Here is a 27,479-nt window from a genome sequence, read left to right on the forward strand (position 1 = left end):
ATTTAATAATTTGCTACTGAAAAACAATGATTTTAACATAGTAGGATATATCAGAACTAGGATGGGGATTTCCGTAGCTGAGACATTATCCAAAGCTTGGCTTGTGTGGTGTTTTTCTCTGGATCCTTCCTGAGACTGAGGCTAAATTAAGAACATTCAAGAGAAAGGCGAGAGAGAAGATGGTGAATGTTGGAACCTTTCTGAGGTGGGATATGGGAGTCCAAGAAAACTATTAACTGCAAATGGGATTGGGGTGGGGAATTTAACAACAGATTTAGGATTAGTGCTCAGAAAGCAGTGTGCTAAAAACCATTAAAATAAATAGTATCTGAGCCATACTGGGGTAGGGAGGCTGAAAGGGGTGAGGCGTGTGTGTGTGTGTGTATGCTCAGAAGGAATGAGTGAGTTGTTGACCGCATGTGGGGAGGGGCAATAAGGTCAAGCAAAGATAAACTATCAAGGCTGGCAGTGGTAAAAGTAATGCTGCCAGCTCTTATATATCATGCGCGTCATGGGTTTTGGAGCCTTTTGCTTCAGTTGTTCCCTTTTTCTTTTTATAAGCCTTGTGAGAAGCTTCTGTCAGCTCAGGACTTATGGCTGAGTGGAATCCAGCTTCTTCGAAAGGAGTCTGCTCCCTTGGTTTGTGCTGCCTGCAGAGAGCAGGGGAAGTGCAGCCCATGAGGCAGGCAAGCAGCCAGAAACCAGCTGTGACTTACAGCAGAGCCCACTTTTACCTTCCTCCTCTGTTTCCCACATTGTCAACTCCAAGCATTAAAAGCTAACGAGAATGTCCTAGAAACACAATTTCATAGAAGAACAGAACACCTTTTGATTCATTTTACTTTCCGTCTACTTTCGGAGACTGTAAATTGCATTAATTGCGCATTTTCAGTCCTTTTGCCATAATCATGAAGACAGAACATTCTTAAATAAGTAGAAGGTGAGATTTTCACACAGCTTTTTTGATTTTGATACTTTGGTCTGCTAAATATCTGCTCTTGTGAGACTGTCACTAAAACTACAAAAAAACCCTGCAAACACACCTTCCTGCTTTCCTGCTTCACTTGTAATTGGACAAAGCACATAATTTTCATTCCAGACCAATTGCACTATTCTCCCTTATTTTGTTGCTGCTGCTAAGATCAAATTTGGAGTCTGGAGACAGAGGTCTGGGGTGTTCTATTCCATCGAAAAGATGTGGTTGGCGAACATCTGTTGATTGTGTGAACAAAGAAAATGGTGAAAAAGTAGCAGTGAACTTCTTTATCTTTGTTCCTTATTTTTTTTCTTTTTTTTTTTTTTTAAATCTTCAAAGAAAGCGCATTACAAAACTTGCAACACTCTGGAAAAAGAAATTGTGGAGTGGCAGAGAGATTGGATAATCTGAACAGAATAACACTGCAGTGATGGAAGGAGAAGCTAGATCTTTAGGCAGGAGGGAGTTAGATAAAATATTTAATATTAAAAAATAGGTTTAAAAAATTGTTAAAGTTGCAAAGTCAAACACATATTTTAGGAGATACAAGTATTAGGATTAATTTTGAAACTCTGATTAGGGTCACAAAAATGATCAGGGGGATGGAACACCTCTCCTGAAGAAAGGCTGAGAGAGTTGGGGTTGTTCAGCCTAGAGAAGAGAAGGCTTCAGGGACACCTTATTGCAGCCTATCAGTACTTCAAGGGGGCTTCTAAAAAAGATGTCGGCAAACATTTTAGCAGGGCCTGTTGCGACAGGACAAGGGGGAATGGCTTTAAACTAAAGGGGGGGAGATTTAGCCTAGATCTAAGGAAGAAATGTTTTACGCTGAGGGTGGTGAAGCACTGGCACAGGCTGCCCAGAGAGGTGGTGGATGCCCCATCCCTGGAAACATTCCAGGTCAGGTTGGACAGGGCTCTGAGCAACCTGATCTAGTTGAAGATGTCGCTGCCCACGGCAGGGGGGTTGGACTAGATGACCTTTAGAGGTCCCTTCCAACCCAAACTATTCTATGATTCTATTATTTCTTTTCGTGCACATGTATTGCGATACAGTTTGTAGTTGTACATGAATGTTTTTCTACAAGAATTCTTTCTGCAGAGAATGGACCTTATGCATGAAACAGGGCACCTGAAATCATTGCAGAGTTTTACCTTTACACTTTCAGATCTAGATCCATGTAAGCATTTACAGTATCTTCCTCTGAAGTCAGTGATTGACTTCTACATCTGCAAAGTGGGGATAGCATTCCTTCGTGTTACAACAATGAGTTATTTAATAATAGTGAAGTAATATTTCATTATTATATCAATGACCAGTCTAGCCCAGAGTGAAATTACTGATTTGGCTTGTGGGGCACAATTTGAATATTGTCAGTAGGTAAAGACTAAGACCACACACTGAAACATGAGAAAGAAGTTAAATATCTACTGGTTGTCTATCCTGTCTGTCCATAAGAATTTTATGACAGATCATTGTTAAAGGAGCTCTACCTCACATTCATAGGGCAGGAAGGGACCTTTGGAAGTCATCTAGTTCACCTCCTTTTCCAAGGCAGATATTATAGCTGTCATTCCTGACAGAAGTTTACATAAACTGCTCTTAAGTCTTCCAATAATAAAAACTCCAGATCTTCCGTAAACAGTCCCTTCAGGTCTCTTCTTTGTTTTCACTGTTGGAAACACTTTCCTCGCATCTAACCCACACTCTCCTCATTCTGGGTTTATCCCATCACTACTTGTACCATCTGCCAAGGATAATGAAGGATAGATTTGTGCAAAAGGCTCTCGGTTTATTTCCCCAGCATGCTTTACTTCATAACAAAAATCCCAAATTTGTTCATACTTTCTTTGTAGATGAAGTTTTCTTGAGCTTTGATTCTTCTTGCTGTTTTGAGTTCTCTCCAGATGGTCCGCATCTTTCTTGAAGCACAGAAGGCATATTGCACAAATGGGGCCAAAGAAAGGTTTCACAGGCAGCCTTAATCCTGCCTTTTTTCTTAGGTTGAACAATTGACATTGTGATCATAATGTGTTTAATGCTCTCACGTAGAACTTGCGCCTTGTGGGATTTGACACCCATGATCAACGACATTCATGACTGGGCTTTTAAGTTGCACGGACTTTTGCTCCTTGAATTAATCTGTTATAGAAGATGGTCTGACCACACAAACTTAGAAATGTCTCCTGCCCTGTGTGAGCAGGTGCCCCAGGTTTCTGAAGTCCCACTCAGCCTCTCATGGATGTTTTTAGGCAGTTTTTCTGTCTCTCCCGTCCTGCTAAGGCTGCTTGTCTCCACCTGGGTCTGTCCTGCTGCTTACATGCATCTGTCCTGCCACTGGTGGGCAGCAAGCCTAGCGCTGGCAGGTCAGGTCTGTTGACTGGACAGATTTTCTTTCCTCTGAGAGATGGCAGTCAGACAGACAGAAGCATCCCATGAGCACGATTTCATGGCTGTCAGACCATGCTGAAGGACTGATAGCAGTACTTGTTACACAGTGTCCCATGTAGACCAAGCTCAGAAGTGGAGGTAATGTCTATTTTGTCAGAGGATTGCACAGATGCATGTTAATCGCAAGCGATGTTGAGAGTCTGGGATCTGTAGTTCTGTTCCAGTGTTGAGTGAATACAGTGTCTTATCTCATTTCTTCAAATGTCACCTTTTCTGGGTTTTTTTTTTTGCCTTCAGCTTTCTTTGTCAGACTCTTGTCTTTTTTCATGTTGTTGACTCCTCATCATATTCCCATTCCCTTTGCTTTCCTAATCCTAGTCTCTGCTCATCAGTTCTAAGCATTGTTTCAGTGTCCACTCAGTTGTGGTTTCTTCTTTTTTGGCTCTTCGCCTGATCTGCATTTTCCTTCCCTCCATCTCCAGTGGCTCCCAGACAGGTGTTTGTGACATGGTATTTCTTCTCACCCTTTTCTCCATTTTCTTGTTCATTTTCCTTGTCAGCTGAGGCTGTGTTCTCTTCCTGCTTCCTTTGGCTTTCTGTGTGGTCTGTATTACGCCCCACAGTCAATTGTCCTGTTTCCCCATCACTTTCCATACCCCTTGCACAGCGAGCCCTCAGTCATGCCCTGTCCATTCATTTATCGTTCCTTCCTTTGCTTCCGTTTCACAGCTGATTGAAAGTACAGGTAATCTAAATGGCAAAATCTGGACTCACAGCATCCCTAAGCTGTAGTTGCAGAGGTGATCCCTGTGAGTGTCTCTAACCTTTGCCGGAAGGATGTTCATTCACAGGGTAAGGGTGGTGCATGTGGAGTTTGCTTGCGCATAGGACTGAGAGAGAACGGAGCATGCTTACTGAAGAGAGAATTTTTGACCTTGCAGCTTCAATGTGCAAAAGCTTTGCTTGAGCGCAGGTGATCTACTTGGTGAGGTTAGAAACATTTTGGAGAAACAAGTTTGGGCCAATTGTCATAGGGTTACAGAAAGTGTAACTTCAAAAATGAAGTTTTTACAGAAACATGAGAAGTTTCATAGAGCAGCAGAAAGGTTGATCAAAGACATGGAGTAGCTTTCCTATGGGGAACAGTTAAGTAAGCTAGGACCCTTTGGTCTGTAAAAGATTGGAGGAGGAAGATGAGATGCTTACAAAATCATAGGTGGCATGGGGAGGGTGGCTACATATTGACTATTCAGTTTCTTTTAATGCAAGAAACTGAGGGTTGTCCAATGAAACTTTTAAGTGTTAGATGCAAAATAAAAGGAGGTGATTCTTTGCACAGCAGACAGTTGTCTAGAGTGACATGGAAATCCTTGCCAAAGGATGTTGTGGATTGCTGAAAATTTATGTGAGTTCAAGAGCAGACTGGGCAAGTTCATGAAAGAGAAACTGAGAATTACTGAATATATAGGAATTGCAGCTGATTCAGGGAGGCCCTGAACTGAAAATACTGGGAGGCATGGGTAGTATCATATGTCTACCCTGCTCTTTGATATCCCCTGTTCACCTGCTTATCCTATTTCTAACACTGACCATACGGGGCTGGATGAACCTTTAATCTGACCCAGCACAGTTTTGACTAAAGAGTCCCATTTTCTTGTATTTCGTCTCTCCTGTAAACATATTTCCAAAGAAAAAATACAAAGTTTGAATTATGCAGAACAGCATGTTTTTCCATTCCCTAATATGACTGAACAATGTTGATGAACTTTCTTGAACAAAAACTGTTTAAAGCTGACTTGGTATGTGTTAAATTTCAGCAATTTTCAGATAGTAAGACCCTCCTTAGTGTTCGTATCAAGTTCCCTCCTAAAAGGTGCTGCGGCCTCTGCAAAGTTTATGAGGCTTTGGTGTGATCTATTTTGATTTGCCAAGAGAGGGAATTTGAACAGACAATACTTTCTGGGCACAAAGGCACACCGAAGATACAGGCCACTGTACTTTTTATTTGGGTTTTATCACTCGCAGGTTAAATCACCTCTCAAAATTGTGTGAAGTATCACCCTTCAGGTATGCTCACAGTTGCATTCTATATGGGATTTTTGTTTGAGAGTACGAGTCAGTTCAGTTGGACATTAAAGAATGATTTCTAGATGGACTTGGACCTCTAAATTCACTTTATTCAGCACTGGCATTCTGGTAACCCCTCCTGCATTTAGGGTATGTGAAATCCTAACTGAACTTTAAACATTTGTTTAAATTAAAGCTGACACATATTGATGGTTAATAAGAGCATATTTTCATTTTTTTTAAATTTTAAAATGTCAGTGAAATGTGTTGGTTTGGTGGTGGTGTTTGGAGGGCAATGTCTTTCTTTCAAACGAGAAGAGTATCATTAAGTTGATTATATGGCTGTAGAACTCCAACTGTGCTGGTTTGAAAAAATTGGAAAGCAATTATTGTCTAATGCAGTTTAATTGCTTTCTGCAAACAATGTTTTAAAATTCTTCACCTGAAGTTCATACGAATCTCCCTCCTGCCCTCCTTTTTTTAAAGGAATTGTGCTGCACAAGTTAAGTACTTGTTTCAAAACCAACTCTGTGTAATAGTGTCAAACCACTTCAAAATTTCAAGTTGTTCTGTGATTCCATTTCCTATTGGAAAGAGAACACTTTGCATGTCAAACACTTAAATATAGCTTGCAGCTGAGAACTTTTGCATCTTTCTCTTTGTGGTATCTCTATGTTGCACTTTTCATCCTTCTCTATCCTTAGTATCATTCATTCAGAGGGGTGATTTATTGGGTTGTTAATCCTGTATCAATGTGAAGTTGTTACGCATCACCTAAAGAGTTTTCTTCAGTAGTTTCCTTTCAAGCTTCTTCATTATCGAGGTACAGATATTTACGGGATATTTAGATGAAGCTGAAAAGCTTAATCTAAACCCCTGAGTTTTAGAATAGCTTCACCTCTCTGAATGTCTCACGTATATTAGAACTCCCACTGATGCAAACCTCTGGTGTTGTTTTAAGCCAGAAATCTTTTTTTCACTTAAAATCCAGCTTGCAGGTCTTGATTTGAATTTACATGAATGATACAACGGTGCATCTTCACTAAGGAGAAAAACAATTTACTCTTTAAATAACACAACATAAAACGGGAGTGAAGGCAAAGTAGTTTGCGCATTTGCACAGCTTAGCATAGCTAAATAAATAGTAGGTCCCCTGTAGCGTTTAATTTAGCCTTTTAACATATGTTAAAACTACTAACAGGGTTAGGTGGGAGAAGAATTCTCAAGGCCAATTCTCATCAGTCTGCTTCGGTAATCAGTCCAAGCGATGCTCTGAAGTTCTGTTTTGCTCCCAAATATTCCATTTCATTTTGCTGAGCTTAATTTTAATTGTGAAAAACAGATGTTAGAAACATTTTAAATTACTGTAACAACTTTGCTGACACAACCTAAGGTTTTATGCTTCTCACTTTCACCTTTCAAAAATGCTAAAGTGTGTGTGAAAGAGACATCCTGAAGGCATTTCCAGACACTGAGGAAAATTATTGCATAATTCCTTTAAGAACAAACTCACAGCAAAAATCAAATGATACCTTCTTCACCTTCTTTTTCAACCCAAAGCATGAATGAAATAGATCTTTATTTTTACGCTTTCCAATTTTTTTTTTTTTAACTTTAGTGCAATCATTATCATGGCAAATGGCAGTAGTGATCATCTGTAACTTAGTATTTAATGTTAAGTCAATGGTTATAGTTAGTGGAGCTTACTGGAATTGGCATGCCTTGGATTTTCTCAGATATAATCCATTGCCTTTTCCTGTTTAAATGGCAACAACGACCTCTGCTTTTAATGAGGTTGATTGAAAAGGTGAATGCACAGTAAAACTTACTTGATAATTGGTGTCCCACAGTAGGCTGGGAGGGATTTGAGAAGAGGTAAGAGGAGAGCATCTCTTGAGCTGAATCCACGAGTTTGTATTTCTCTTGCTGTTGACAGTTTCCGTTCATCTCTGTAGGATGCTTGGATTCTCCTGTGCTTGTTCTCCTGAAAGAAGGGGACCTTTAACACCTCTCTGCAGAACAGGCAGCTGCAGGATTTTCTTTAGTCCACCTCCTTCACCATTTAGTACTAAAAGGGTTGTATAACTTCAAGCTTCCTACCGATAGACGTGCTCAACATAGGCCAGTTGCTGTCTTCCTTGGCATTCAGCTGTACAGGGATCCTGGAGAGATGGAAGGGAGTTACTCCTATGAAAATGAGGAAGGGAAATTTATTCCCCTAGCTGTATACACAGAGTTGTGGGTGGATGGCAGTGCCCTGTATCATTGCAGACTGTCGTGCCTTCTACCCAGGTATGAAAAATAGGCAGGAGAGTGAGAGTTCACATCTGATACTGTTGAGGGTCACACAAACTCACGTGGACCAATCTGAAGATTTCCACCAGCTGCACAGCACGGTACTCATACAGACACAAGTGTAGATCTGGGACACCACATATGTAGATTATGGGACACCACATAAACAAAACATGTTTACATAAGTCAGTCTGCACATCTGCTTATTGTCAAGGAGCCTTGGCTGACACAGGATACCCCAGTGCCATTTCCCAACTCAGAAGGATCCAGGAGGGGCCTCTGCTTACTTTTCGGAGTATAACTACAGCGGCACTTGGTGTGATTGAAATGTTGGTCAGCCTTAGAATAATTCTGCTTAAAAAAATAAAAGGTTTTGGGACTGTCAATTTTACCTTAATTCTTTAACTGAGTATTTGCAAGCAAGCCTGAAGATGTTTCTCCTCTGGTTGTAATTTAATATTGTGCAATTAGTTGCCCAATACTGCATGTGTTGAAATGAGCTCCTTTGAACAGGAAAGTCTGTGTTTTAGGATGAGTCCTAATGACTGTATGTCATCGGTCAAGTAGAGGAAATAGTGACTTTTCTTCTCCCTTCCTCCAGGATTAACTGTCTGAAAGGCATTTTGTTTTCCTTTGTTGGGATGTGGACTGTGGAGGATTATAGCATCTTAGATTCTTGTCAGGGGGTTGAGTAAATTCTTCGTGAGGAAGAGGCACTAATAGGACAACTCAATGAAATAAGAACATGTAGAAGAATATGGCTGTGGCAAAGTGCTGAGATTGATGTGTTTCTTGTTAGAAAAGGCATTTTTCTAACAAGATCCAAGTCTGGATCTCCTCTCATGGCTTGATAGAAACAGACATTGGCTTCAGACATTAGCCTTATTGCCTCTTACTGCATTCCCCTAAACCCAGTTGTATGTCTGGTTTGTTCTGAACATACTTTTTTTTCTGCATCATGTATTAAAATTTGTGTGCATACAGATGTATGAAATCCTTTGGGATAAGCACCTACTGGTAATAAACCACCTGTGGAATTTTAAACCTATGTAAAAAGGTAGCATTTGTTCTGGGAAAATTTAGGAATTAAGTTGAAGTTACAAATAATGATGAATTTGTATTTTGGTTTGGAGCATCATAGATACATCTTAAATGGAGTATTGGTGAGCTTTCTCTTTCTTTTTTTCCTTAGTAGCTTATAAAAAGATATGTGACACATCGTCTTTTGCTTGTTATCCCATTTTGAATTAGCTTGTTCTGAAAGTATGCTAATTATGATAACATCTAGGGTTTGATCTTAAGAGTTGCCAGTATCTCAATTTCGTTATCTTCAATATGAGAGCTCTTCTTGCATCACAGATTTAGATTCTCTAATTGCATATTGACATATGGAAAGTAGATTTGTAAGTACTTTCTGCAATCTTCAGATGATAGGAATAAAAAACTCTACCTTCTGCCCATACAGACATATCTTAAAATATTTACTGAGCACTTAAACCTAAAAGGCTAACGTGATGGAACTGGCCACTTTGTACTGCATGACAAATCAGCAACGTGATGTGTTGGGAAGCAAAGGACCATGGCTTTCCTGTGGAGGGTCTCTCTAGCATCCAGATGCTAGGCAGGGAGTACGCTGCCGCTGATTGTTTCTAGGTATTTGGGTGTCTGATACATTTGAAGCCCCTCTGCTTACCTTCCCTGGAAAGTGTGAAACCTTTTTTTCCCCCTTTTATAATCCCTCCCCTCTATCTCAGCCCCACAGTCTCTTGGCAGTGGACTGGGAATGTTCTGCTGCTCCTGTCTTTAACTTCTGCATCTGTGTGTTCGCAAACCTTTAGCAAAGGGTTCCCCCAGCCCCCTCCCTGCGGTGAGTGCTCAAGCGCTTGCTTCAGCTGCGGTCCTCAGCTTTGCTGGAGCAGGAGCAGTAGCACAAACCATATGATTCTTGACAGCTTCACAGCTGTCCACACCACGCTGCAGAGTAGCTGTGAAACTCGCTGCTCCTGTTGTTTCACTTCACTCTGCCTTCAGAAAGCTACTGCTGGAAGTTGTGATACAGGAGCTGCCTTACAGGCTCCAGAAATATCTGCTTTACCCCCGTATTCCTTTTTCAAATAGTACAGCTTTAAAAGTCAGTTTATTTTTTTTTAATTACTGTTTCGTATTTCTCTTTTATAAACCTTAACATTATTGCGTATTTGCTATGGCTTCACTTTAAGGGGCTTTGTTTATTTAGTCATAATTATCCTTGAGTCTTTTAATGAGCAGTGATAGTCTTTCCTAACAGGATGTATGAATAATTATTTATTCCACTGTGGATAATCTTGTGTTTGTAACTAGTGTAATTTATATACCATGGTGCTGCCTGTTTAAATCTCTTAAGTCTCCTCATAAGTCCCTCTAGTCTCAACTGGCATAAATAGCTTTGCTTTCCCTTCTTACAAACTGCCTGAGAGGCCAGATGAGGTTTCACTGGTAGTCTAGTGGTTATATTCACTGACATACAAATAGTAATAATTTACTTGTTGCTCTATCACATTGAAAACTAGTTTTAAAATAGACATATGTACTGTTTAGCTGTAACTATTATTTTTTCCCTGTTCTTATGCTACGTTTATCCATATTTTCTTTGCATCTTTTTATCTCTGGGTACCTTTTTCTAAAGATTTCTAGAATGTGTCAGACATTTACCATCAGCTCCGGGGGTTGTGCTGGCTCACGCTGGCCCTGTGTTCAGGCCGGATCAGTGAGGGATGTGCGACTGAGGCCATGAATATGAGTGTGAATGTTTCCTAACAGTACAATGGTAGGGTCTTAATTTGAGTACCGTGATGGGACCTATTCTACCTGCCCACCAACCTGCATGTCTCTAAAGGTCTGTCTGCCTTAGGGAAAGTGCAATCCTACCTATAGAGCCTAAGTGAAAGCATTTGGCTTCATTCTGGGCTTCATTTTGAGTTCGTGACATGCTGCTCCCATCCTTAGCATCTGACTGTCTGCTATTACCACTACTGTAATAGTAGAGCAGTTCAAAGGCATTTTACGTACCCACTTGTATTTTCTTTCTCCCCCTCCCCCCCTGTGTTGCTCTATGGTGAGGGCAAAAAGACCCATCCCAGAGTATGTTAAACCAAATCTAAGGGGCTTTTTTGGATTCTCAGTGTCTTCAGTTCTGATCTGGAACTTTCCTTTTCTACTTTCGCCTTTTTCTGTTGCTGCTCTTCCCTCATCTGGCTGAAAAGCACAGGCACTCTGTATTTTTTCCCCCAGAATTTAGTGAGTATTATACAGGAGTTTAGCCTTAAGATTTTCTCTTCCTCCCACCTTACCTCCCTCCACTCACCTGCCCAACAGAGGGCCCCAAACCCCAATGTGCCACCTTGCAGATGCACTGAAATCTATTTAAATGGGATCCAGGCTAAACCAAGCCTCTATCCAAGTGCCTGATTCCCTGAGGCATCTTTTGGGGGTTTTAGGGGCATAAATACAAAGAAAACAGAATTGCTCATTTAAGCATAAAAATGTGTTAAATGGCCTTCCTTTAATGCAAACTACATTAGTTGCAGAAGTTCACATTTTAAGTTTATGGATATATTTATTACAGAAATATTTTTCAGTAGCTTCCATATGATGTGACACAAGGAGCGCTGTCAGAGCTGTCATTTCAATGCTGTTGCTATGTTATGCATGTTAAAACATAATTGCAAATGGTACAGGGATATTGTAGCGGTCACAGTTCTGTAAATGTAAATTTCCTCTAGTAAAACTTTTAGGTGTTGTTTTGTTTTTAAATATTAAAGTAAACGAGGATATTTGGGTTTGTATATGTCGTATGCCCTGGTATGTGTGGCTGTAGCCATTGCTGTGATTTTCTCGTTACTCCATTTTTTCCCAGGTTTCATTAAACCTTTTGGTGTATAGCATTCGCGCATTGTGTTACACATAAGGTGTATGTGTAGTAATGTTCTGTGTTCAAAAAGGCAGAGCTTTGCCTTTTCTGTGACGGCAGCACTGAGTTCTTTTAATGGGTGTGAGATGTTAATAATGTTCTTCCTCCCATTCTCCCCCCCCCCCCCCGTTTTCCAACACCTTTTAGCAAGTGTCTGTCTAGAGATACAGAATTTTTGAACAAAAAAGTTATATTAATCAATTGAATATTATATGTGGGGTTTTTTTCTGTTTTGTTAATCATGCACTTTTGTGAACAAAAAAGTTCTTTTAATGTAACTTTAAATTACAGTGTTCCTGAATGCTGAATTTTGATACCTGACAGCACTTGGGAGCTTTTATTGTTTTGTTATAAAGGGTTAAATTGGCATGAAAGTTGCTCTTTGATGGGGTACCCTCTGCTGTTTCCCCCCCAAAAAAAGAAGTAATTATCTTTCCTTTCACAGCGAACAACTCTGCGCCTTTTGTTACTGTGGAGAACGGAGCTCATTAGGACAAGGAGACTTAAAACAATTCAGTCCAACTCCTGGGTATGTTATCCCATGGAAAAACCAGCCTTTAAGTAAGAGTGAAGCCAGCGACAGCACCGATGGAGCTTGTGAGAGAACTCCAAGGCAAAACTCAGTGCCGCGCAAACAAAGAGGACAGAAGAAGTAAGTCCGTTCTACAATAAATATGTATTTTTTCGTTTTGCATGTAGTTCAGGAAGCATCTTTACAGATGCTGTACTGCAATAGGCAAATAACTTTTTTTTGTGAAAATGCGGTTCATTAATATTAGTCTTTTTTTTTTTTTTTTAAAACAAAACGCAAGCAGTACAGGAATAGCTGTCTCTTCCGCTTTTTAAAGATTGGTTGGTTTCTCCCCTCCAGTGAGAATCTTGACTCTGGAAGAACATAGAAAAGAAACAAAGTTATTCTAAAGCACAGATCTGCTTGTGAGGTTAACATAAAAGTATGCACAAGAGTAGAAGACAATGGACTTCTGACACTCCGTGTATTTTGTAGACTGGAGTAACTGGAAGCCCATCTTGTTGAAGCTTTTCCCCCTTGCCCTCCAAAGCTGCCTCTTGCAATGGCGACAGTATTGTTACAGGCGCACAGCACATGTTTCTTACCCTCCAGAAGTGGGGTTCGTTGGCAGGTCTCCCAACAGGGTGGTTTTAGCCATCGAAAGGGCAGCGTCCCGAGTCCCCTCAGGTTGGTTCCACCCTTCAGTAATTCTGAAAAATGACAGGAACGTACACAGCTCCGCGGTGAAGTTTTGTTCAACATATGGTGTGTATGGCGATGGCACGTAAGATGTGACTGATGGGAGAAGCATGTTTTTAAATCTCTCTGCACGTGAGTTTTTCCATAGGTACGGGGATTCTGTCACCGTGGGCTTGTGCTGTCGCCGCGGTTGGAGGCGGTTTCGCTTCAGCGGCTGCCTGGGAACGGGCGGATCGCTCAGCGCCGGCTGCGCGGCAGAGGGGCTTGCAGCCTCGGGGGAAGCGCAGAGCAGGGCGGCTGTGCCGGGCGGCGGCAGGCGGCGCGGGGTCGTGGGCGGCCGCCAGGCCCGGGGCCGGCCGCGCCGCGCTGCGCCGCGCTGGAGGCCGGGGATTGGCTGCGGGCGCGGGGCCGCCGCCGGCCCGCGGGGGCCCGGCCGAGGAAGTGAAACAATAACGGAGGCGGCGGCCGCGCCCGCCCGTGAGGCGGGGCCGCCTGAGGGGCCCTGGCGTCGCGGGCCGGGCGGGGCGGCTGTTCCTCAGGTCTGACCAACATACACTCAAATATTTAATTGCAGATTAAATTGGGGCGTTCGTTAAACGGATCAGTTTGATCTTGTGAGAAAGCTTTCCTATTAGTAAAAATGCCTTGTCAATTGGGATGTAGCTTTTTGTTAATGTTCGTTTTAACTCCTGTGTTTTGAGTAGCAGTTTAATGTTAGAGGTGGCTCCGCTGGACGCGGGCGGTGTTCAGCAACCAGCTTTATTGAACAGAATGGGTTGATTTAATGCTTTAGTAAGGGGGGTCTTAATGATGATAGTGCCAGAGTTAACAGGTTTGGGGTTTCTTTTGATGTTCGGCTTCTGTCATGGCGTGGGTTATGAGGATATCAAGTAATAATTGAAAATATTTAAACTTTCTTTGGTGGTACAAGAGGGATGGTACCCCCTCCCTCCCCAAGCTAAGTTTTTTTCATGTATTTCTGAATGTAATTGCTGAAGTAGAGCATGCATGGTTTTCAGGAAGGCAAAGTTATCGCAGGTTAAAATTCCAGTGCTTGTTGTCTCTCTTGGCTTATTGGAGACAGGTTGTTTTTCAGCATCTTTTTTTAGAGGTTATAAGCAGGGGAGCAGTCAGGAAAGAGAGGTGGTTTTGTGCTGTCTCAACTCTAGAAACCCAGAAGTAACAGCAAATGCATACATTTGAGTTATTGAAGGGGGAGGACAATGAAGTTCAAAGAACCTTAATAGAAAACGCAGCACCGCCTTTCCTACCAACCGTTGGAGCATCAGGGATCAGGTCTCTTTTGTCAGTAAGCCTAATGCACATCCTTAGATGTCCAAGATAGTTTTTTGCCTGCAGGAAATAAGGGAGGAGGAATCATGGCTTCTTTTTTTTAATGGAGTAATCTGAGTTTTATTAATTGTTTTCTGTTGAGATTAGAATTTGGGGAACAAATTAATAAGGTTATAAACTAGATCCTCCCATGTCAGCACAATAAGTAGTTTTTATATCACCGCATTTTTCAATTACCCCACACTCCTTTCCTCTTGTTCCTCCTCCCTCCCCACCCCCCCACCCCCCCACCCCCCCCTTTTTTTTTTTTAACATCTTGATGGCACTGGATACTTATTTCCAAGCAGCTTTTTCACTCCTGGTCTTTTTTCTACCTTTCCCCGATAGCTGCTGTATTTTATCTAGACACCTTACCTCTGGCCATGGCAGTCATCTTTGAGGATACTGTCAATGCTGTACCCTGGACCAGCTGTTAAGACTGCAGGGAGAGGGCCATATGAAAGCTGCAGCTGGTGCTCACCACTTACACCACTGTCTTTTCTTCCTCTATATCTCCTCTTCTCCAGAGTAACACAGACTGTTTGCTGTTACCTAATTCACCATTCCTAGGGTTGGGCAAGTTTCAATATCAAACAGAAGTGGACTTTAAAAAAAGCAGCATGTGTGTCCTGAAGAATTGGAAGAGAACAGGCTGGGGAAAGGGGCATTTTACCAAGCACTTTTTTTTGTCTATTGAATAGCAGCTTTGACGGAAAATTTTGTTATTGGGAAAAAATGTTGGGCTAAAGTATGAGGAAGAAAGATTTTTGTTTATGTTGATTTATATTTTATCACATTTGGAAAAATTTATACTCCCTTTCCCTGAGTTTTGGATCATTTACAAGTATCTAGCTAACTGAACAAACAACGTGGTCGTTTCTAAGTTTGTTTTTCTGCTCCCCGATACAGATCTCGATCGAGTATAGCATCATGTACAAGTGTAAGCACGCAAACTGCTTCTGACGATCAGGTTGTCAAATTCTGGGATGAACTCAGTTTAGTTGGCTTACCAGATGACATTGATGTTCAAGCCTTATTTGAGCCAACAGGTAAGCTATGTTGTTATCCTCCTTTTTACCCATCCAGTACAGTAGCTACAATGACAGTAAGTGAAGTTTTTCAGCTGTTGGTTTTCTGTGCTCTGGTGTTTGTCAAGAGTTTGATGATGCTCTCATAGCCTTTGCCAATGTTACGTGGTGTTTTTGTATAGTCTCCTCTTCAAGTACTGGACAGAATCGTCAGCTTTGTATGGGGAAGTATTTGTAATCTACTGCTAAACTGGTGTTTAGGTAGTAATATTTTCAGTATCGTGATTCTGTTTTGGGGAGAAAAGGAAAAAGAAATGAGACACAGCCTAATACAATTCTTAAAGTCCCAATCCTGTAGCCTTACCTAATCTCCTGCTGCTAATGCGGGGTTATCAGAAATAATAGAACGGAAGATTTAAAAGAGCAGTCTTGCTAGAACAATAGAGGCATAATATATTTGCATGTTTCGAGTATCTGCAGGTTTTCTGTCAGAAAACTGTCTGGTTTGTCATCTCTGGTTTGCTCTTTCATTTTAATGGAACTTTTCTTTTTACTCAGTTACAAATTACTTTTTCAGAAAGCATCTATGTTCAAATGCTTTGATGCCAGTAGTCCACTCACATATTTTGCCTCAAAAATGGAAATATATTTGTGCAATAATATAAATGTCATTCTTTCATGAGTGTGGAAACTCATTTCAAAGTGTAATTTAAAAAAAAAAAAAGGTTTGTTTTAAATAGTTAATACCACAGTGTGTGTGGATGGGCAGGGGGGGGTTTATCAGTCCAAATTTTTTTAAGTTGTTATTATTTGTAGACGACTTTTCCCAAGCCCTTACAGAGATTTTTGGGGGAGGTTTTTTTGTTGCTGAATGATTAAGTTGACCAAGTACCTAATTTCAACAGCTAATGTAAAGCATCATTTTGAATCTAGTATAAAGCTGTCACAGAATTCTTTTGGAAGTATGCATAATTTACATTGTTTTTCCCAGAATTAAATAAGAAACCTCTTTTAAGAGATACCTGCTGAATTCCGCAAATTCTGAATTGTTTTGTTACGTAGATAAAAATATCTAATTATATCTCTATAATGTGTTTGTTGTATTGACACCGTTTTCTCAGTCATTTATGTGGTGTTTCTGTTCATGTTGTATTTGAGCTTTTAAAAGTTTTGTGTAGAACATATAGATCTATATCCGGTCCTTGGGAATCATAAGTCAAGAGTACGTATATAGACAAATGTTATCTACAGTGAAATACAAGATCAAATGTAATTCTGTGTGTCTCACGCACAAACTTTGCATATACACCCTACTGTTATGATTATATGGTCAGGCATCTGAAAATTAGAAGCAGATACGCAGAATGTGCTGAAATGAAGAGGAAGATGTGTTATGTATCAAAAAATTGCAGTATATTTAGTATCTGATAGTAACTGCAATATATTTAGTGTATGATAATAAAGGCATTAAATGTTGCAACAAGAAAAACAGGAGGAAAAGAGACTGTTCATTTTATCTGGCAGGTGTTTACTAGTAGAGCTAAGTTCCATACTTTCAGGAAGTGCTTGACAGAGTTGTACAACCAAAGCTCCTTTTCTTTCATAATGCATTAGGTCATTGCTGGGCTCATCACCGCTGTGCGGAGTGGTCATTGGGAGTCTGCCAGACTGAAGAGCAGCTATCGGTGAACGTGGACAAAGCTGTTGTCTCAGGGAGCACAGAAGTGAGTAAAAAGACTTGAATGCTCAAGCCAGTAAGAAGATAGGGGGTGGGGTTGAAAAAAAGGTAGTAGACTAAGGCAATACAACGTATGACCAAAAATATCCACATCCGGATCTCTGAGCTCACATTTATAATAAGGCTTCCTTGGACAGGTCTTCATGATAAAATCTACTGTTGCAATATATTAAAAAGGCTTATGGAGTTGCATGGAATATATCATTAATCAGTTCTGAGGTGACTAGAATGTAGGAAGTACCTGACTGACCAAAACAAGATGCGGACAAAAGGAAAGTTGAGTTCAAATTAGCAAATGCCCCGCTAGGTGGAGGAAATATTTATTTTGCCAGTTTATATTCTGAAATTATATGACTGAAATATAGTAAAAAAATTCTCAATTACTTTCATACCAGTTTCAAAAAGCAGGTTAGTATAGGAAAACTAGTGTTTACCACAAAGCCTATGTTGTTACTTTAAATATTGATAGAAATACATATATAAATATTTAGTCTTTTAATGTGAAATGGTAATGTATTTGGAAAAGTAGGTACCTTTGAAAAGAATGGACTTCTGGTGTCATTTTCTGATAGCATTTTGAAATGATGAAGAGGCCTATTTCACATTGTTTTTACCACGTGTAGCTATAGTTTTTGGTCGTATTTAATCACGTCTGGTAGACTGTTCTAACAATTTTAGTTTTTTCTATATTAATCAGCCATGCTGTCAACAAATCTGTGTAATTTTTGCTGTTTTTCCCATGATCATGCTTAGGCTTATTTTTACTTGATTCTTAAAGTTTTTCATGCCTTATATTAAAATAAAAAAATGATGTGGAAGATACCAGTAAATGCTCTCCATTGTGTGGACTAAAAAGCTGCTTTAAATCAGTCTTTCAATATAAGCCATATAATACAGCTTTCCTTGCGCCTTCTACTTTTACATATACTCATATTGATAAATGCTTTGCTTTGAATAATTTAATTGATTTCTGTGTATCTGCTTTCGAAATAAAAGACTATCCAGAATGAATGAACCTGACAGTATTAAGTTCTAAATGAGCTTGAAGATGTTAAAGCATTTGATGTGTGTGTGCATGTATAAAAAATGATAAAAAGAATTGAAAGAACATCCAAAATTGGTTACTTTTTTTTTAAATCTGCCTGCTGAAAAGTTTTCATCTCCTTGTTTTTGGCTGATGAGGGTGGCTTGTAGTCAGTTTGTGATCAGCTCATTCCCATCTGTAGTCATTTTCATTAATGATATTTTGGTTTCTAACAGAAATCCTTGCTGCAGTGTTCAAGCTTGTATTTTGCTCTGTTGAATCTCATCCTGTTTCCATTATTTCAGTTCTGTTTCTTTTGGTATGGTACCTTCCTCCTCCCCTCTGCCTCAGGGTGACGGTGCCTCACCTTCGCATTGTTAGTACATGTTAAGTTTTGTGTAGATGTTTATAAGGCAAATATTTAAATAAGAATTCTTGAAGAATCCCCTATCTCTCTGGTGTGATAGTTTCCATTTCAGCCCTGTCTTTTCATGTGCTGCTCTGTAGCTTCGCTACTAATCTTTTCAAATTCTGCAGAGAATTTTTAGATACCCCTGTTGCACATGTTTCAGTGCAATGCAGAGAGATGAGAGAAATTTGAATTGAGTGCCGTTCTGCATATTTTCTATTCTATCTTTGCTGAAACCATTGAGAAACCTCCCTTGCTGTAATACAGCAGTCAGCCAGGAAAGAAAGACGTCGTTTTGGTTATTCGCTTTTATCTTTCTTGTGATATCCCCAGGGAGAGCAAAGTAAGAGCGCAACTGTGGTTGTCTGATTCTAGAGGAGCAGCTAGACAAAATGGGACATCTTTATCCCACGGTCATACTGGGGAAGTTTTTGCCTTTTTTTTTTTCTTCCCCCCAAGAAATACGGAGCAAACTCTTCTGTAGTTCTCTGTTCCAGACCATGGAGCAGCAACGTAGGGGTTGCTCAAAGAGTTTCTGTATAACTGGTTGGGACCCCAAGTAATCCTGTGTTTGCTTGTGTCTAGGCTGTAGTGCTTGGTAATAATTTTTCACTGCTTTTTAACTTGTCACTAAGGTAAAGAAGGCACAAAAAAGTATAAGGTGCTGGCTATCCTATGCGATAGTGGAAAATTTAGCTTAAGGGAAGAAATTTCTTTGCATGAGACATTTTGAAAAGTTTTGAATGAAAGGTACAGCTGTTAATTTAATGTATGGTTTTGCATTTACAGCTGCTTGTGCTTTGCTTTTGCTAAAGTTTTGGGCTTCTTTCTAATGTGATGTTACTGCATTTTAAAAGTAAAGTTTCTATTTAAATGTTCTGACACTGTTGGCAATGCAGATGCAAGTATGTGCTTAGGGCATACAGAAAAATAGTTTAAATAAAAACAAGCTGTATGCCATTTCCTCTACTTGCCACCAAATTTGCTTTGGGGTTTTTTGTTGTTGTTTGCTTGGTTGGGGATTTCTGTCTTCTTGGAAATCCCTCTGGCATGACGTGGGTTTATGATGTGGTCTGCAGCATTGATATCTTTCCTTAGCTGGGAAAGTACGTTTTGTTTTCCTTATGTTCATGTACAGATTAATTTTTGACATGTAACAAACCTTTTCTTGATAGTGTAGTCCATTGGTTTAGGTCTTTTAATTTGTGGAGAGCGTTTTGGGGCTGTTCTTACCTTGAGGGTCTCCTTAATTTGTAAGTTAAGTTCATGTTTCTCATTAGTTAGACTGCCTATTGTTTGCAAATCTGTTTTAACTGGATATGACAGTGTTTCTTATTACTCTGTTTACCAGTTGAGATGTCCATTTGGCTTCACTGAACTTGTGATTGCATTAATAAAACTTGTGTGGACATATTTCATTGACCTACTCCAAAGTATGTATGTTAATTCATTTTGGTTTTCTTCTTGGCCTGTGTTTGCTGAAAGTTTAAAATACAGTACTATAGAGATCTCCATGCATGTTTCACAAAATACCCAGCTTAGCGTGTCTTTCTTCTTCAGTTCTTTCTTTTGGTTCACTCATTTTGAAGGCCTGGCAATTTATTTAGTGAGACATCTGACCTATTTGTTACACGTATTTGTGTCTAGACATAGGTGGGTTCTTTGACTTTCTTTCAGAGTCTTGGTTTTGCCTCTCTCTAATATTCATGAGTGCACATACATACATCTGTGTATGTGAGGTGTTTAAAATCTTGTGTGTCATGTTGTTTTATAACAACTGACAAATAAAAGCTGGAATATAGTTAAGTTTGTGGTAGCAGATGTACTCTTGCCCTTACGGGTGGTATAGGTGACTCATTTCATCTCACTGCTCGTCTTGCTTACCTCGCTTATCTCAGCAAGTGAGAGTCATGGATTTTCTCAGAACTGCTTTCTAAGTTTAAACAGTCATAAGGAAGAACTGGTGATCTAGGAGACAAGCGTAGTGTCAGAGCTTTTCTGAAGATGACTTTTAAGAATTCACATACTTATCTCTGGAGCTTGTACACTATGTCAGTTAAAGAGCCTGAACACCCAGACATGGCAGTTCCTTCCCCCACTTTAATAGGTTTTAATGGGATTTTGCAGTAATTTTGTTTCAAGCTTTGAAAGAAAAGAACTCCTTGGAATGTAGACAGGGGGAGAGAAAACTTCCAGTGATTTGCTTGATCCAGAACTTAACTAATTGCTTATAATTCGTAAGTGCTCTACTCAGTACATAAAAATTACCATAGTAAAGAAGCTGTCATATTGTCAGCTTTATGAAGATACACTTCTATCAGTAAGGAGTTTCTACAGATACTTGTGGTAAAATGCAAAGACAGTATGAAATGGAGACTGAGTAAAATAAACTTAAGCAAAGGCAACTGATTGAACAGAAATCAGAGCTTTTGCTGAAAAAAAAATAGACGTGGACAAGCAGAGTTTTCTGCTTTTTCTTGTATTTCTGGCTTCAATCTTACACTTTCTTAACTATGCTGCTTTTTTATATTTGGAAGGGTGAACTTACTGGCATTACCATTTAAAATGGAGGCCTTTAGGGCTTGCATCTGCTCAGCTTTTAACAAGAGTGGTTTCTGAAATATTTTGAGGTATTTTTAAATACTGCTTTATAATTTCCTTGTTTAGTTTACATATATTGAGTAGGTGGCTGTTTCTTTACAGTTAGCTGAGGATATAATGAAGTTTACTACTTGTCTGCCTTACATTGTCTAGCCATAGCTCTTCTATATGCTACAAAGTCCCAAATAAGGTGGGCTGCTTTTTCTCCCCAGTATGCAAGTAGCTCAATTCAAGAAGTGAATTTAAGGAAGACTTAGTAGATAATGTGTTTGAACCAGTTTTGAACAAACTGCGCAAGAAAGGAATGCAGTGGTAACTTTCCCAGCCAGCTTTCTCTTCTGATAAGATGTAGAAAGCAGTTTACAAGTCTGGGAGAATTTGTCAAGGACACTAAAGTCAAAGAAAACAGTATTGGTAGAAACCAAGAAGGAGGTTCCTATATACTTGAAGACTGAATAGGGGAAACATCATAGTAAAGAAGTGTCTAAAGCAGTCATTCCAAAATATTGTATTACTCTGTTTCCATTTTATAAAATGTGGATTTCTGTTTGCTTTGAAATTCTACATAGCTCTTTGCAATTTATCTACTTCACAGCTTTCATTTTTCCGGTAATAGTCAAGTGTTTCTTCAGGACCAAGACTCCTGCAGCCAGACAGCTGAAAAATTGCTGTCGTCTTCTCCCACCCATCCATTTTTTTTTTTCCATTAATCAGGGCAGTATCTTCTCACTGTACAAGGCAGCTGTTTTCAGCTCCTGCTGAGTTTCTGCAGGCTGCATTTGGCATGTTATCATTGCTGAGAACTGTAGGAGTTGTTGCTTTGCATAGAGGCAAGCTAATCAATAGTATCTTGCCTTGTTCCAAACTCAAAACGATCTGCTGTTTTGACACTCCTCTCCTGTAAGCCCTTTCCACATGGTAATGCAATCTTGAAATTTTTTTTTTTAAGGCAGCTTCCCTTGAATTCTGTCACCAGAGGCAGGAGATTGTGCTGTTTGTAGATGCTTCCAAGTTGGGGCAATGTTACAAGGCTTGCGTATTAAATACATCACTCAAATTGTTTCTTAAAGTCCTTTCCATCTACTATTTTTAATTCTTTGCTCAAGACCCGATTCTAGCATGATGCTTACCAAGCTAGACCATAAAGAAATAAATTGAGGGGAAAGTTGGGAAACATTTAAAATGTTTATATGTTTTTTTAAAAGTGTTTGTCCATATTTTGAATGTATCTTCACCCCTTAGCCTCAGTACACTTCTCATACTGTTGAGACTCGTCCATGGTTTTAGTGGTATGTATGTATGTTTACTTGTGCTGCTTTAAGTTGAAAACTGATTTGACTAAATTGATACCTCCGTTTGTTGTTCCTTGTATTTGAAGGTAAGCATCAACATCTTAATATAGTATTAACTTCATACACTGTGGAGGATTGTGCCCATTTAGCCATAGCAATTTTTCAGCTAGTTTTATTTTTTGTCGACATAAAAACTATGTGTGAAAAATGATTTAGATGACAGAATCCTGAAGATAGGGATGGTGTTGGCTTCATAGATGTTTCAACCTAGCTGAACAGAGCACGTAGCGATGTCTTTTTCGAGATAGAGTGCAAGATTTGCAGTTCCTTGATGCTCTAAAAGCTCTCTTCTTCGTTTTTCATTATTGGAAGAGCTAGTAATTCTTAAAGCCAGGAAAAATGCATTATCTATCATAATTTACACTATTTCTGGGCAGAGTCCTCTGCATTTGCCCATTTTGCAAGGAGAAGCTTTATAATGTGATACTAAATGAGCAGCTCTGGTATTCAGAAGTTCCTCTCCCAACTCTTGAGTTTTTTATGGTACTTTTGCACACACAAGGCACTTGGCTTCTCTTCATCTCCCTTCACTGCAGCTTGGGAGTGACTACCTGGCTGCTCTATTGGAGTGGCTTCTGATTTTATCTTGCCAAGTTTGTTTTTTTTTCCTGTAGTTGCTTTTGTCTTGCAACTGAGGAAGGAAGTACTGCAGGAAGTATTCTTCCAAAATAACATCTCTACTTTTTTTAATGGGTTACTGTCTCTTAGAGAACTCTAGCACAGAAAGTGCTAGTGAAAGACTAGAGGAATAGTGACATATGTCTCATCAAGAAAACACTTCCATGTGCTTTTGGTCAGTTCAGTAATTTCATTCCGTTCCTAGCATGTTTTAGAAATACTGTAACAGTTCAGCAGTGGGGGCTATGAGGTATTTCAGTTTTCCATGAATTTCCCTCTTGTTATTTTGGAGTTTCTCTAGAGATTTGTAGCCATTTCCCTGCCGATGATGACAAGCTTTGTACTTCAAGGAAAGACATAATGACTAAGAATACAGCTTTCCTAACATTTTAACACTGTAAATTACCTTCCATTAATTACTCTGTTCCAGGATGGTTTGGATTTTGGTCACCTAAAGCCAGATCATTTGTGTCTTGGAGAACGTGAATCAGACTGTTCTTCAGCTTGTTAATGATATCAGAAACACTATGTCAATTATTTTATAACTGTATTTTCCAAGTTCTGCAAAGCAGCCGTGGTATCTTAAAATTATCATAGTTGGTTTTGGTTTACTACATGTAGTTCTTCTGGAGCACCTTTGTACACCGTAAATGATGTCAGTACAGCTTTGGTAAATCTGTTCAGGTTCAAGAGCTGCCATGGGTCCTGTACGTGTGTTCAGTTTTTTGCAGGTCCAGCACTTTGAGAACAGATACCTGCCTGCTTAGTAAGATTTACAACTTAATTCTCATTAATATTGTCACATGAACAATGATGAAAGTATTTTCGTTTGAACCAAAATAAGCTTTTCCGTGGCGTACTGTTGTTCATTTGAAGTCACTGTCCTGTAGCAGCTGCTTTGAAAAGCATGCATCAAAATAGAGGAACCAGGCATAGGGAAGAAGTGAGAACAAGCAGATAAGAAGAAGGAAGAAGGTTGACATTTGAAATTACTCAGATTATTGAAAAATTCACCCTTTCCTGTTTTCTTCTCACCTGTAATCTGACTCTAGGAGCCATAGCAAATAAAGTGTAATTTAATATACTATAGTCTAATTGAGGTATGTTGACTGAATAGCTGATCTGTTTTTTCCTTCCCCACCAGTTGTTAGACGGATTAATATTTCAGACTTGTACTATCTGATGTGAGATATGCTATTATCATGAAGTAACTTTTCAAGTCAGCCAGCCAGTGAAGAAAATAAGGGGATAAAAAGATACCATATTAAACTGAAACGATTTCATTAAAAACTTGCTTCCAAGATAATCTGATAATTATCAGGCTATCTGACTTGGTGCCTATCCAAAATTTTATTTTAAAGAAATATGCATTTTTTCACTTATTTTCCCATTTTTTAACATATTTATTGTTAACGTTTCAGTAAAGCTAGTACTATGCTTCAGCTTGTTAAGGTCTTTGGGATTTTTCTCGGTGGAGAAGTCTTTTATAAATGTGAAGAAATACTTATTTCAAGGCTACGTGACACATCCCCAATTTAGCACTTTTTTTTTAATTAGCATCTCAAGAAACAGAAAATGTTCCTGTCTTGAGAGATATAAAACACACTGTCCTGTTTATGTGCTAATATACAGTAGAGTATCAATGTACCAAATGTTGGCAAAGCATTTGATTTAGAGCTTTTTCTGGGTACTTGCTTGGGAGTTTGATTCGTAAGAAGCACAAATACTTTAATGTGACTTTTCAGTCTTTGTAGTTGTTCCTTGCTTCATAACCTGTTGTGATCCTGATTCTGCCCTGTTGATTAGAAAAAGGAGCATATGATGATGTGAGACCAATTTAGCTATAGTTAATTTTTATATCATCTTCAACATGTTGATTCTATTTACAGGAGGAAGGCAGGCATTAATTTATGAACCACAGTTCGGAGGAGCATTTGTCTTCTCAGATGAGGCAGAAGAAAAGATGCACATTTTTAAACTTTTTTTTTTTGAGATTTTTTCTTTTGATTTGCTTTGTCCTGAGGCTTCTGTGAAATAATAGCTGTGTTTGCATCCCTAACTTTTTGTTTCCAAATATGTGAAAAAAAAAAAAAAATTGTGAATTTGTCTACGTAGCAAATAGTATTGTCAGTGCACGTTATAACTCACTGATTTAGAGTGAAAGTGTGTCTTGTTCCTTCTTTGGTCCGTAAGAAGTAAGTATCTTCAGATACTTACAGTAAGTATCTGGCAGAGCTCAACCCCTGCCAGCTGTTGCAAAGGGACGATGATTAGCGCCTGTATTCTAATATATGCATTTTAGGTTTATGTAATAAAGTTTATTCGGAGTAAGAGAGGCCTTTTCATAAACTGTCAGTTTTTTCCAGTGCACGAAAACAATTTCTGTGACTTCATTGCCTGGTTCCCCCTGCAATTTTGCAGACCTGAACAGAAGCATAATGTCATCTCTGGCAGGTGGATCTACGTAAAAGGTCTTTCCCATAACTGCATTTCTGGAGCACAGTAGCAAAGGAGGAGGGAAAAGACTCGGGTTACTCAGGCAGCCCAAACCTCCTTTCCTTAAGATGGTTTGTATGGCTTCATCTAAAGGAAAGCATCTGATTTTTTTCAGCCTCACCTATTCCTTTTTCTCTCCCACTGCAATGGTGCTGCTGGTTTCCTGCTGTGGTGCCAGGAGGCTGTTCCGTGGGAGCTCGCCCTGGGAGTGCTCCCTTGGCACTGAAGTCGGAAAGCAGAGTCAGCCTTAAGAGTTTTCAGTCTGTGGGGTTTTTTTTCCAAGATGAATGCTTTGAAAAATGCACCTTTCTTGAACTCTAGATGTCAAATATGTGTGTACTAGAATCAGGGGAGAGAGATTGTTGCTACAAAGATGTTTCTGAGAGGGTTTTGATGCTGAATAGACGATAGGCATTGCAGATGCTAAGGGCAGTTTGTGAGGTGTAGGAAGCAGACAAAATGGACTAGGGGCACAGAAAGAGACTGAGAGAGAAGCAGCAATAGCCCAGAAATGAAAGCCGAAAAGCCTAGCTGAGAAACATGAAAGGGCCTATGTTCCTGAAGGAATTTCCAGTGCAGGTTTCCTTTATTCAGTAACATTCACTGAAATAATTTACTGAAAGCTCTGAAGTGAAATTGTTTAGTGTGTGTTCCAAACTGGTGAAGTGTGTTTCACAAAGACCTTTTCTTCCTTTTTGCATGACTTGAGTAGAAAACACTTTTTTCATAATACGCCCAAAGAAATTCTCTATATTTTTTTTCTCCTCCCCGCCCCCCCCCCCTCCCCCCCCCCCAGCTGTCTTTCTTACTCCAAGCATTAAGGCAGTGACATACTAGTTCACGTTGAGGTGGCACTCTGTTGCTGGGCATTTTATTTCAAGATTTTATAATCTATCTATACCAAGTTATTTTGGGGGCTTATGTGTTAAAAACAGGGAGAACCTGATCTCTGAAGAGCAAAGAAAGCCCGCTAAAGGAAAATCGCACTGTCTCTTAAATCAAGATTGTACCTTCTTCCTCAGCTGGTGCTTCAGTTTGCTAGTGGGACTGACCCATTTTGATGCTTTGTTGTAGAACGTGAGAATACGGATACTTGGGCTCTCCCTTTCTCCCATCTTTCTGTGCTCAGCAGCAGTAGCATAGTCCTTCAAGGTCTACAAAAGAAAGAAAATGACAATACGATGCCCCCAAATTTTAAATGTGGAACAAGGAAATAACAAAACGTTCTTTTAAAAATCTATGAAAGTATTTACAAATTTATTTAAATTACTATCCCATTAATATTTTCAGCAAATAAGAAGACTAGAATTCTATATATATTAAAAAAAGGCAGGAAACCATACCCATCTCTTAACAAGCATGCCAACATTCTACTGCCCATAGAAACTTACACAAGGAAGCGTAGCAGTACCATCTATCTCCTCACTTTTGTAGGTATTTGAATGCAACCCTCATTTTCCTACCTTACTACCACCTCACTCATGGCTGCTTCTTACTTAAATATTTTATATTCAGTCTTCCATAGCTAATGTGGATCGATCTGTTGGGTTTTTTAATGTTAGTGCTTAAGGGTCTAATTTTGCCTTTGTATGATGGTTACGTTTATGAAAAGAGACTAATCAGTCTTTTGTAGTTAATATTGGTTAGTTTTAGTCAAGGACTGATCCTCATTACGCTTTCAGCATTATAGAAATAAAAAGGCATCTTCCTTGCCTTCAGAAGCTTGCTCTTTAATAGATAGCACATGAATGAAAGGAAAAAAATACCCCTGTGGGACAAGTTGTAGGTATATTAGCTTAGCTGTAGCATTGTTTGGTTAGTGTTAGACAATTGACTCTAATCTTGGTTTCTTAGCAGTTTCCCTTTTAAATAGTATTTTATTTAAGTATGTCCTTTAAATTTTTCATGGATGCGGGTCACATGCTTTTTTTTGAACGAGAACTTTAAAGTTCAGACTCTTTAATGAAATTAGAGTTATAAAGTGGTTTTGATT

The 27,479-nt window shown here is 39.4% G+C and overlaps 1 protein-coding gene across 15 annotated transcripts in view; it reads left to right on the forward strand.

Annotated features, from left to right (window-relative positions):
• Nucleotides 1-27,479, forward strand: part of KMT2C (lysine methyltransferase 2C) — a 206,061-nt gene that overhangs the window by 65,259 nt on the left and 113,323 nt on the right. For all 15 annotated transcript variants that reach the window (XM_076331936.1, XM_076331942.1, XM_076331937.1 and 12 more), the window contains exons 4-6: nt 12,124-12,330; nt 15,130-15,269; nt 16,863-16,972. In XM_076331936.1, coding sequence (XP_076188051.1) covers nt 12,124-12,330; nt 15,130-15,269; nt 16,863-16,972 — 457 coding nt within the window. The remainder of the gene's footprint in view (nt 1-12,123; nt 12,331-15,129; nt 15,270-16,862; nt 16,973-27,479) is intronic.

This window comes from Aptenodytes patagonicus, chromosome 2 (assembly GCF_965638725.1).
Source record: "Aptenodytes patagonicus chromosome 2, bAptPat1.pri.cur, whole genome shotgun sequence".
Taxonomy (NCBI): domain Eukaryota; kingdom Metazoa; phylum Chordata; class Aves; order Sphenisciformes; family Spheniscidae; genus Aptenodytes; species Aptenodytes patagonicus.